This window comes from Malaclemys terrapin, chromosome 24 (genome assembly GCF_027887155.1).
Source record: "Malaclemys terrapin pileata isolate rMalTer1 chromosome 24, rMalTer1.hap1, whole genome shotgun sequence".
Taxonomy (NCBI): Eukaryota; Metazoa; Chordata; order Testudines; family Emydidae; genus Malaclemys; species Malaclemys terrapin.
The window spans coordinates 1,027,303-1,039,305 of NC_071528.1; the positions used below are offsets into that span (position 1 = coordinate 1,027,303).

At 48.0% G+C, this 12,003-nt stretch overlaps 1 protein-coding gene across 1 annotated transcript in view; it reads left to right on the forward strand.

Moving 5' to 3' along the window:
• The window catches only part of LONP1 (lon peptidase 1, mitochondrial), a 48,362-nt gene that overhangs the window by 25,159 nt on the left and 11,200 nt on the right, over window positions 1–12,003 (forward strand). Inside the window, exons 9-12 of the mRNA XM_054013347.1 lie at window positions 4,009–4,147; window positions 6,483–6,661; window positions 10,148–10,235; window positions 11,235–11,357. Of these exons, the coding sequence (XP_053869322.1) occupies window positions 4,009–4,147; window positions 6,483–6,661; window positions 10,148–10,235; window positions 11,235–11,357 (529 nt within the window). The remainder of the gene's footprint in view (window positions 1–4,008; window positions 4,148–6,482; window positions 6,662–10,147; window positions 10,236–11,234; window positions 11,358–12,003) is intronic.

Below are 12,003 nucleotides of genomic sequence, written 5' to 3' on the forward strand. Positions count from 1 at the left end.
CATTCCCTCTGGGGTACCTGGCATTGGCCACTGTCGGAAGATGGATCTTTGGTCTGACCCAATATGGCTGTTCTTATGTTTGTATGAGTGGTGTGGGTCTGAGATGGGCTCGTGGTGGTAGTGGTAGACCCTTCCCACAACCCTTTGGTTGGTTAGGACACCTCACTTGGGAAACACTGACCTACAGTGTGGGGATTGCTCTCCTTGCTCCATAGTATTGTTCTCTTTGCATTGTGTAGAATCAGTATCCAGAAATGAAAGGGTAACTTAGCTCTCCCTTATGGACTTACTGTAGTTCCTGTAAATAATTGTTCCGTTGATTTCTGTTTTCACTGTGTCAATTTACTTTCAACCGTTTTCTTTGGGAGTTCTAGAAATCATTTCTTACAACCTAATGGGGTGAGCAAGGGTTATGTAGTCCCATCCCCCACTCCTCAGTTCAAGGCTCACACAGTGCTCACATGCTCACTCCCTAAGCAGCTCAGCTTTGGCTCTCAAAAGAGGGCTCTAGATTTCATGAGAAACAAGAGGCTAATCTGTCACATGACAGTGGCTCCGCAACATAACTCTTGTTAATTGATTGAAAATGCTTGGGCAGGATGGGAATTGCAAAGGGCTGAATCACTCTTGCAACATAATCAGTTACTCATTGATGTGGGCTTTCAGGAGCATAGAGTGGTGCTTCCACACTTTTTACTAAAGGGGACCCATCAACTATATTTGGTCTTTTTGGAGACCCACCATTGTATATATACAGTGTGTGTTCATGTGCGCGCACACATACATACACCCTTCCTCTGCTCCCTGGGGTGCCATTTCAGATTTCAGTGTGGGGGTAACTTTCAACAGGGGCCCAGGGGCCACTTAGGAGAGTCAGCAGCCATCATTTGGAAAACACTGGCATAGATCAACCTGTGCCCAAGCTTTTGGGATTTCACTGTGACCAGGGCTCCATCAATGCAAAGCAGCATTTTGTGTAGTTGTCACACAGTGAATGCCACAACATCTCTTTGCATCTAAAATATACTAAATATTTTTGCTGGCACAGAAAGAATTCTCTGCCTTGCCATGCTGGAAACCCATCTTAGATTTCCAGTCCCAGTATCTTGGTATCTGGACTGTGCGCACTTTGCTTGACTTTACAACCTTAATAATGTTCTTTTCACATAGTTCTGTTTGTGTGCAGTTTCCTAGTTTTTAAAAAAGGTAAACTGAAAAAACAAATTCCATCTTGTGGCATTATATTGATACCCACGTGGGTCATCAGCAGGGTTGGAACCGTCAGATCTGCCACACAGACCTCTTCCACTTGTGCTGATGGAGCAACTGATAGTAGTAGTAGGCTGGTATCCTCTGTGTGGACCAGCTCTAGAGGGGAAAGAGACACTTTGACTATTAGTTTCACAGATGTTTGCTGACAGCAGAGGAATGACAAGACTCAGAAACCATGCATTCCATTCCAGGCTCTGGAGTACTGTGTGTGCCCTAGTGGGCATAGACTTTGCTGCTGCCAGTTCCCCTCAAAGGTGTGAACCCTTCTGTCCAGTCCTATCTCTTCCCCACTCCTGTCTTCTCATCCTAGTTCCAGTTTCCTTGCCCAGCAAAACCTAGTCTTCTCACTCCCACTCTGTCTCCTTGCCTAGCCAGACCCAATCCCCCACCAGTTTCTCAGCTGATCTCTGTCCCTCACCCTGGCCTCCAGTCACCTATTTCCCATTAGCTCCCAATCTCGTTCTCAGGTGCCTCCTCCAAACTCAGTGTCCCATCTCTTCTCCCTTGGACTTTCCAGATCTTTCTCCCAGTCTCTTTGCCCAGCTAGTTACAGTTCTACCCTTGTACTCCAGTTCCTCATTAGATCTGTCTCCCTTACCACCCTACCACATTTCCTTTCCCCCACCTCACTGGTTCAGTCCTAATCTCCTTGCCCAGCAAGTCCCAGTCCTCCCTCACCAATTGTGACTCCTTATCCAACCTTGTCTGCCCTATCTTGTCTCCCCTCCCTATGTAGTCCCCTCCCCTCCCAGTCCCAGTTTTCCTTTTCCCTCCCCTGTGCAGGTCCAGCTCTTGACCCCTCTGCTTTCAAACCAGGCAGCTTCTCCATGCTGCTTAGGACCAACAGGAAGGTCATTCAGAGGATAGGAGAGACAGGCTCCCTGCTCTCTGCTCTGATGCCTGGACCTGGCACAGCCCACCGCTGCAATTGCAGGGAAAGTTCAGTTCAGACTTGTCCTGGAGCATGCTCATTGCAGAAAAAATCCTTGCGGAATTTAGCTGCTAAAATCTAAAGTCTCTACTGAGCGTGTGAACTGTGATGTTTTTTCCCCCTCAAGTCCCTGCTTCAAAGCATGTGGTTACTAGAGCTTTTAAAAGAAGAGGTTACTAAGGGTACGTCTATACTTACCTCCGGGTCCGGCGGTAAGCAATCGATCTTCTGGGTTCGATTTATCGCGTCTTGTCTAGACGCGATAAATCGATCCCGGAAGTGCTCGCCGTCGACGCCGGTACTCCTGCTCCGCGAGAGGAGTACGCGGAGTCGACGAGGGAGCCTGCCTGCCGCGTCTGGACCCACAGTAAGTTCGAACTAAGGGACTTCGACTTCAGTTACGTTATTCACGTAGCTGAAGTTGCGTATCTTAGTTCGAAGTGGGGGGTCAGTGTGGACCAGGCCTAAAATTCTTCACATGGATAAAACAATGTGTGTTCTCAGAAATGGCTGAACCGGTTGGCTGAAAAATTCAGCCTGAGGCAGATACCCGACATGTAAAACTTCAGTCCGAAAGGTTAAGGTTTGCAACGTTATAAGCAAGGGGGAAGGGTCAGGCAAACTTAATAGGTGGTGCTGCCCGTCCCACCTATAAGAAAACATATGGAGCATTAATATATAAACTGTTACAACTGTTCAATGAATGTTCTTCAGGTTGCAGAATCAAGCACCTTAAAATTAGTAAATGGCAGACTCACGTTTGCTTGTGCAGTTTTAATTCTGCCTCTTGTGATTCTGTCCCACTTACTGAATGAGGCAGGGGTCCTGTGGAAAAAAAATAGTATGTGACCATGCAGTTAAACTGTATGGGGCATACCACAAGGGCTCAGATTTAATGTTGCAGGGGCCAGAGTAAATCTGATTTCCTAACTTTCGAGAATTTGCCATTGCCATCTGAATAATGTATTTTTAAATATATTTTATAATTTTCTCTGTGTGTATTCTTTGGGGGGGAAGCGGGGACCCAAACTTTTACTTACAACTGTAACAACTTTCACCCCCCATCATGCATTGTCAGCCAGGTTTGAACTGTAAATCGTCAGTACATATAGCAGCACAGGAGCTACAGGACTAACTGCATTAACTGGCAGCAGGAGAAGGCTATTATCCCAGAGGGCGTGGGGTGGGCCATTGGAGACAGGAGCCGGGGGGGGGGGCAGCAATGGGGGAGGTGCTGTGACTCCCCAGTAGCTAAGGGTGCTTGGTCGGGGAAGCCCAGCCTGGAAACTTTTCCCCATTCCCTCTAAATCTGCCTTGGCAGCTCCTCCCAGGTATTGCTAGTACAGTGCCCTCGGTTGCTGCTCCAGTGGCAGCATTAGCCCAACCTCAGAATGTTCATGTGCAGTTGTTATTTTGGGAGGCTGCCAAAATCTCTGTGCACGATGCAAACAGAAGAGAGGTGTGTGGGTTTTTGGTTTTTTTTTTTAACAGTTTGTTTCAGCCAAACCTGAACAGAATTTCAAGTGACAAAGAAAAGACAGGTCCTAATCCAAGGGCTTGTGTCCTGCCAGGTATCAAAGACCTTCTGCAAATGGAGATGTTCATATTTTTCAAAACAATGTTGCAACAGTAGCCTAGGGGTAGTTACTCATTCTCCCTGTGACAAAGCTGATAGGACATTCAATCCATTTTCCCCTGCACCCCCTTGAGTACAGGTTAAATCCCGCTCATCTTAATGAAACTCTCTTTCACTGGTGTGTTGGGTTTTTGCAATATTGACTGTTTTGATTGTGTGCTGCTGCCAGTGTTACCCGGAACTACTTGGATTGGCTGACATCCATCCCATGGGGTAAATGCAGCGAGGAGAACCTGGAGCTGAGCAGAGCTCAGGCAGTTCTGGAGGAGGATCACTATGGAATGGATGACGTCAAGAAGCGAATTCTGGTAAGGCAGTGTATGCCATTCTAGGTGGCATTGTGCAGCCTGGCTCATGGCTCTCTGTACAGTTTGTTTCCTCATGTGTCTAATGGGGGAGATGCATGAGCCTTGGTGGGGTAGGGTGGGTAGTGGCATATTTTAGTGCCTTTGACTGTATAAGGGTAGTTTGTTTATTACTGTTCAGTGATCTCAAACTAGAGCCCAAGATTTTTGTTCCCCCTCTATTGAATTGTCATTGACATCTAAAACAGTGGTTCTCAATGTGTGGGGCGCATCCCCCTAGGGGGGGCGCAGAGGAATGTTCGGGGGGGCATGTGGCCAGGTCGGGGCCAGTCCTCATAGGGAGTGGGGAGGGAGTGCCACACTTCCAGCCCTGCTCTGCCCCCAGACCAGCTCCGCTTCCAACCCCATTCAGGCCCTTGTCCTGCTCCATCTTGAGGCCCAGCTCCACCCTCACTCCGTCTCCGTCCCCAAACCAACTCCGACCCCAGTCGCAGCTTCACTCCGGCTCTGCCCTCATCCCCTCTCCACCCCCAGACCAGCTCCTCCCACATCCCCAGCTCCATCTTCAGCCCCGGCTCTGCTGCTGAGGAAGCCTTGGCTGTGCAGTAATGGAAGGGGGGCGCAAACAGATTCCGTTACTGGTAAGGGGGGTGGGGAGCGGCGGTGGCGGCAACTGGAAAAGTTTGAGAACCACTGACCTAAAAGATTGTTCTTCTGATTTTAAATTGCTGTGTACCATTTTGCCACTGGGTGGCACTGAGCAAATGAGAAAACGCTGTAGGGAAATAGTTTCCTGATTAACATTTATTCACTGCCCAGAAACGTCATTAATGCAGAGTTCAGGTTTACCAGCCGTGCCTCATACCCTTCCAGAATGTAGAGTGCATCTATATTTAACCCTCTAAAATCCAGGAAACACAGAGCTTAAGGTACACACCAGGCTGCCCTTCCACCTAGCTACCTCCTGCAGCTGGAAAAAGCTGCTGTGGCTATATTGTAAGTATGTTTCAGCAAGGCTGCCCTATAATAAGCAGACATGAGAGAGAACTATGTAAATGTGCCATTTTTTTGTGTTGTACTGTGTCCCACAGAATTGCATTGTCATTCATCTGCATGCACTCCATCTAAACTGCACAGTATTAGGGTGGCTGTGTTGATTGGTGCAGGGGCCACTTGCATCGGGTAGCCACAGCTCACACTGTGATATGAGGATAGGTGCATCCACGCCCAGAGACAGCAGACACATTTTTTCTGCACTGAGTTATGTGGATTGTGCAAGCAGAGGAGCGCAGTCGCTATTCTTGCCATGGTAGCACACTGGTAACATGCATGACAGAGCACTGAAGGGCACAGGTGAACGCTTGTCTTAAGGACTCCCTCTGGGACAAAGGGTAACTGTGGGGTGGGCTGTGCAGAGCAGGTTGAAGTGGCTGAGCATAAGATCGGAGCAGCCAGCTGGTGTTCTCATTTCGGGCAGGCTTAGAGACTTTTGCCTTTGTGAGGACGCAGTCTGACAGTTTCTTGTACTACATCCTCACGGTGCTCCTCCTCATCGGAAAGAATAGAGTGTTACCACGTCTGCCAGGGCAGTTAAGGTGTCATTCAGAGGGCAGAGTTCAGATTGTAGGGCAAGAATGATATATACCTTAACTATCTGGGGTACCCTGTGCTTAGACAACCTCAAACCACTTAGAGGCATGCTGCTTCAGCCTGTTGTGGACACACAGGCCCACACTCTGTGCAGCCGCCATCTATTACAGCAACTTGCTAGAACCAGAGAACCATGCTTCTGCAGCTGGGTGAAACTGACAAGAGCTATGTCCTGCAGACTGAAACATGCAAGTATTGGTCCAGTTTCATTTTGCAGCAGAGGCAAGACATTTCTCTCTCTCTCTCTCTCTCTCTCTCTCTCTCACAATGGGGAAGTAGTTCAGGAACACTGAACAGTAGGGGCGGAGTGCACACTGACTGGGAGAGGCAGGTAAGAACCAGCGAGGGTAGGAGAGAGGCATAGAATCCCACTTCCTAAGTCACAGGGGAGAAGCGGCTCCGTCCCAGCAGACAGTGGAATTGCGGGGCTCCATATATAGATGTCAGCTTGTTGCCCCATGGGAGCCTGGTGTGCCCCAGCCAGGAGAGGATGTGCCAGCCCTCTCCTTCGAGGTTAATCTGAGGAGCTATTTCTTACCTATCTCCTTGGGTATAAATGGTGTCAGGTAAAGTCCTCCAGCCCTGCGTTACTGAAAAACTTCCTCAGGGTAACTGTGATGTTCTTTTTCTCCTGGTTGAATGTGGGGCTGTGACTGTATTTGACTGTAATGCATTTTCTGTTGGTCAGGAATTCATAGCAGTCAGCCAACTGCGAGGATCAACCCAAGGGAAGATTCTTTGTTTTTATGGCCCTCCAGGGGTTGGCAAGACCAGCATTGCCCGCTCCATCGCTAGAGCCTTAAACCGAGAGTATTTCCGCTTCAGTGTCGGAGGAATGACTGATGTGGCAGAAATCAAAGGGCACAGGTCAGTTTAACTCAAGAATTTCTCACCAACGAGTTTTTATCAACCTTTACAGTGACCTAGTTGATGATGAAATGTGCATGTAATTTAAATTCCCATAGTCAGGGGCAGCAGGTTTGTATAATTTTTGGTGGTGCCAAGAATGGGTCCAAGTCCTGCCTCCACACACCTGCCTTGTAAGCCAATATATATTTTTAAAAATAATGTAAAATGGTGAGGGCTCTGGGGTGGGGTGTAGGAGGGGCTCAGGCAGAGAGTTAGGCTGCAGGGCTGTGGCCAGTGATGAGGGTTCACAATGGAGGAGGGGGCTCAGGGGCAGAGGGTTGGGGTGTGGGGGCTGGGGGTGCAGGCTCTGGGATAGGGCAGGGCCAGGGATGAGGAGTTTGGGGTGCAGGCAGGCTGACCCCAGCTGGGGCCAGAGAGGAGGACTCCCTCCAGCCCTCCCGCACCAGCAGCAGTGAGCTCCAAGGAAGAGGCCCCCCTCTCTCTCCCAGCAGCACACTCACCTCGCCCCACTGTCACTGTACATGCTCCTAGGACCCCTCTCAGGTCCAAGAAGCCCCTTCGCCTCCCTTGTGGTGGGTGCTGGGAGGGCTGCCATCATGTGTGCGCCTCCTCCCCTGCTGCTGTCCCTCACTGTAGACTCGCTGGGGGTGGGGGATGGGGATGCCCCTTGCCCAGCGTGGGGCAGGAGCGGTGACTGCGGGGGGGGGGAGGAGAGGGCTGTGTTGGTGGAGGGTCCTGCCGGAAAAGGGAAGGGTCCATCCGTCCGAGGCAGAAGGGCAGGGTCTGGGTCAGCCTGACCTGGCACTAATGGTTGGGGGGTGCTAGGACCCTGTGGCTGCAGTTGATGCTGGGAGCAGGGAGCTGCAGGGGGCAGCCGTCCGCTGCCCAGGGCACAGGCAGGGACGCTCGGGGGTGGCAAGTGGGGCCGGGGGAGAGACCTGGCCCCGAACACTGGTGGAGCTGGGACCCGGGGCCCTGAATATTGCTGGAGCCCAGGCACCACGGGCCCATACAACTCGCCACCCCTGCCCATAGTCAAGAGAAGGATCATATGGATATAGATGATTTGTCTTTGGAAAGAGATTAAAGTGATGACTTGGGCAGGATTTTAAAATAAACAAATATCAATTTAAAAAAATATACATCTATATATATATTTTTAAGTACATCATGCTCTCTGCTCCTCTCTGGCTGTTCTATAACTTTGCCCCAAATACCTTTCCAATTACTCTATGTAAGGTGCTGTTGACTAAAGGATGTAGCCGATTGTTTGTTTGACTACATTTGCAGTTCATTCTTAAAAATGTTCAAGACCAAGTAACGAAACATAGCCGAATGTATTGCATAAAGACAAAGCAGAACAATACAAAATGGAGACAGACCCTCTTTTGGGAAGCAAATTCTTGCAGTGTGTTCACCTTCCACAGAAGGTGCACTTCAAGGATATATGGATGAGGTAATATCTTTTATTGACCAACTTCTGAAACCTTGTATCTCTCACCAACAGAGGTTGGACCAATAAGATATTTCCTCACCCACCCTGCTTCATAGATACGCATTTCACTTAGTAGTGTTTATACCAGCCACTAAAATCCAACTCACCAGTTCATAATAATTCCTTAACTCGTTATTTTGTTCTGTACTTTTCTTATCTTGGTTTTGGACACTACACTCCAAACCAGTTGGGTATAGAGATACAGTCCAACCAGTGCTAGGATGCAGCATTCATGTATCTTGGCTTTGACAGGCTTCCTATCTTCTAATGCCAAAGCTGACTTCAGCTTTGCAAAGTGTTGTGGGATACTTAACAGGGGTGAACAGAATTGTGGGAACATTCAGTTAATGTAATTTCTCAAAACCTATAATATATATATTGTATTAATACCATGCACATAATACCTTTGCGTAATGTGTGTATTGGCTAACACTGCTTAGACACTAGCCATATAGTATTAAAAACGTATGCACGTGTCTTCTGTACTATTTATTAGTAAGTGATATTTGAACATACCACACAAAGCCATCACCATTTCACAAGTGTATCCAAATCCAGGAACTTCAATTTTTCAACATGCTAACCTATTTTGAAATACATCTAAAATGAAACCTCAAAGACCTCAGCTCCAAATGCTTGTTTGGGGAGCTTTCGAGCTCCACTGCAATGTAAATGCTGACACCACTGAATTATGGTGAGGTGAGTGATGCCATTCGGATGTGTTGGAATGTTGGTGTTCGTGTGCTCAGGGCTCCTGTCTAAGGAATGATTTTAAGATGCGGACGAGTCAGCTTGGGAAGGACAAGGACAAGAGGATTCCAAATCCCCCAATAAGTGAGCGCGCCAGCCTGGCATGTGTTCCCCTTCTCCTGTAATACGGAACTGGGGGCACTCAGTGAAATGAAGACAACATTTTTAAAATAGCAAAACAAAAGGCAACTCCTGCAGAGTAAAATTTGCTTGTGAAACTCCCTGCCACAAGATACATAGGGAGAAAGAAGTAAACCTATTTCAAAGGTTCTTAATCCTGCTGTGCATGAGTGGTTTCTCCCATCCAGCATTGATGCCTCAGTTACCCCTCATTTGAGACCTCTGCTTCTTTGTGGATACCAGCTCCTTTTGCTGAGAGAGCCAGTTATTCTAATGTGATTTAGCCCTGTAGTCAGATTGAGACATCCAGTCCTTTGGGGATTAAAACAAAAGTCCAAGCTAAACAAAATGATCTCCTGCCCCCTCCCAAGCACTCTAGCTGCACCTGGACCTGAGTCCACTGCTTAGCTCTAAATAGTAGTTCTTAACCTCAACCATGGGCCACCATCCTCAAACTCAAAACTGTTCTGGTCCACTGCTTCCCAGGGCCATTCCCTATGGTGTCGTCTTCACTGTTTGTATACACATGCAGCCAGGAAGCCTCCACTGATCCTGCCTTCCCCAAATCATGCTCCCTGGAGATCATCCCAAAACAGTAGTGCTCAGAGTGAGCACAGGCTGCCCTGTCTAATTCCCAGCAAGTCTGGCTCTTGGTCACATGCTCTCTGCGAGGCAAACTAGAGCCATATGAGACTGAGCCCAAACTCTCATAAAGGGCCAGCTTACTGTGTGGGGTGGAGGTTGATCCCCCAACTGAGGGTATGAAGAAATCCCCTGCTCTGCCCTCTCTGCCCCGGTATAAAAAAATGCATTGAGATTCTCCACAAAATACAATGGAATAAAAACCAGTTGTCCCAAAATTCACAACAAACTTAAGAAATAAAACTGCAGTCCAGGCAATTTGTCCAAACATGTATCTAGCCCTGACCACTGTTGGAACTAGGTGAGATGGGTTTTTGATGGGGATGCTATAGAGCAGTCATTGAGAATATTCTTGACACAGGTAAAAAAATGAAGAGCTGCCTCTTAAGCACGTTATTCCCTCAATTGCATGATATGTTGTCTGATATGTGCACGACCCTATCTCTCTTCCCTGCATATGGTCTCTCATAAAACAGGAGGACGTATGTTGGAGCAATGCCAGGGAAAATAATCCAGTGCCTAAAAAAGACCAAGACAGAAAACCCTCTGATCCTGATCGATGAGGTGATGTATCTGATCTTTCTCCTGGCTCTTCCCCAGGCTACAGGGAAACTCCAAGGGTAACCTTTCCAAATTTCCACAGTCCTATTGACTTTCAATGGGGTTTGCGCTCCTAAGTCACTGAGGCAGTTAACCCAAATGTTTAGTCTCCTATCATACACGTGTCAATTAAGATTGCTGCACGAAGGCCTTTCAGATCAAAGTCTGGCTTGCTACTGCCCTTGAACACCCAGGGTAATCAGCCAGCACCCACATACACACACTCTGTGGCAGACTCAGCATAGGTGGTGAAGGGGGTGAATGGGCACAAAACTCCAATTTTTCTTCTGGCCCTAAGGGGTGAGGAGGAAATTCCTCTAGGTTGGATTTAAAGCAGTGGCACGAGGGGTAAGAAGCTTACCTTGTCACCATTTGTGCTGATGCTGATTCACAGGCAGTTATAGGACTCTGGGTTGTCAACCCAACACTTTCCACTAGCATGAAAAAATATTTCAAGAAGGCAAACAGTGTATAAAGTTGCAGTGTAATAAAGTCAAGATAAACCCATCATAGATCCTAACACAGTTTCAAATGGAGTTGATGACTAATGCAGTGTGATGTTGCATTAGTCCATCAAAGCAGACACCACTTTCAAAGAAAGAATTGGGACTACTGTAAGTGGCCACTCTTGATGTGCTGCTGCCACACATTTTTGTTCCCCCTGACACTTTAGAAGCCCCCGTGGCTCACTTCTGTACAACTCTTTTCCTGTGAGTACTAACAACCACCCCATTTCTTGCCAAGCATGCTAGTTCCTAGAGGCCATGGGGACAGGGTGCTGCCGCCTGGGTGCACCTGAGTAAGGTGGTCTTTGTGAAGAAGCACAGTCTGGTGGAGCAAGGGTGTGAAACAGCTGCTCGTCAAGAACAAATGCACTCAAAACTTTGCAAAAAAAAAAAAAAAAATCATGATAAGAGGCTTTTCATGCTACTACATTTTCTTAAGTTCTTCTGTCACTTGTAGGTGGATAAAATTGGGCGAGGCTATCAAGGTGACCCATCCTCAGCCCTTCTAGAGCTGCTGGACCCAGAACAGAACTCTAACTTCTTGGATCATTACCTTGATGTTCCTGTAGATTTATCAAAGGTATCGTTCAATTGGGTGTTTAAGATGGAAGCTTACAAATATATTGAGACGTCCCAGCCATTAAAACTGCTGAGGATTCAGTGAACAAGGTAGTAGGATAGAACACACTCTCTGTGCCAAGGGAGATGTAATTGAGACACTGGGTTCCACATAAGTCTTTTTAACTGGAGTTGATTGTGGGTCCAAACCTATACACACTGTACTGAAAATGTTCCATCTAATTAGGTACCTCCCAGTCCTATGGGTGCCCGAGCCTTGGACTGGGAGCCAGCTGTACACTGCTGTCATAGCATCATCTGCCAGCTAGTGAGCAGGGGGCCTCCTCTTCCACTTCTAAGTGGCGAAAGCGGGGCTTGCTCTCAGCGACAGGATGCCAGTGCCCTGCCTATATAATTGCTTTCCGAACTGCTGCAAAGGAGACTTTCAGTGTGGATGTTCATCTGGGTTTCTTCCACATGCTGCTGCTGGGGTCCCTGTTCTCTAGTTACAGTGGCAAATGCCGCTTCCCCATGCTCCCATCAGAGCATTCTGACTTCCCACTGCATGCTGGGTGATTAATTGACTTGGGGGCAGAGAACAGCTTGCTCTGGAATCTGACTTCCCAACTGTAGGGGGACAGAACTCGAGGATAGAGTAAAGTGAAGCA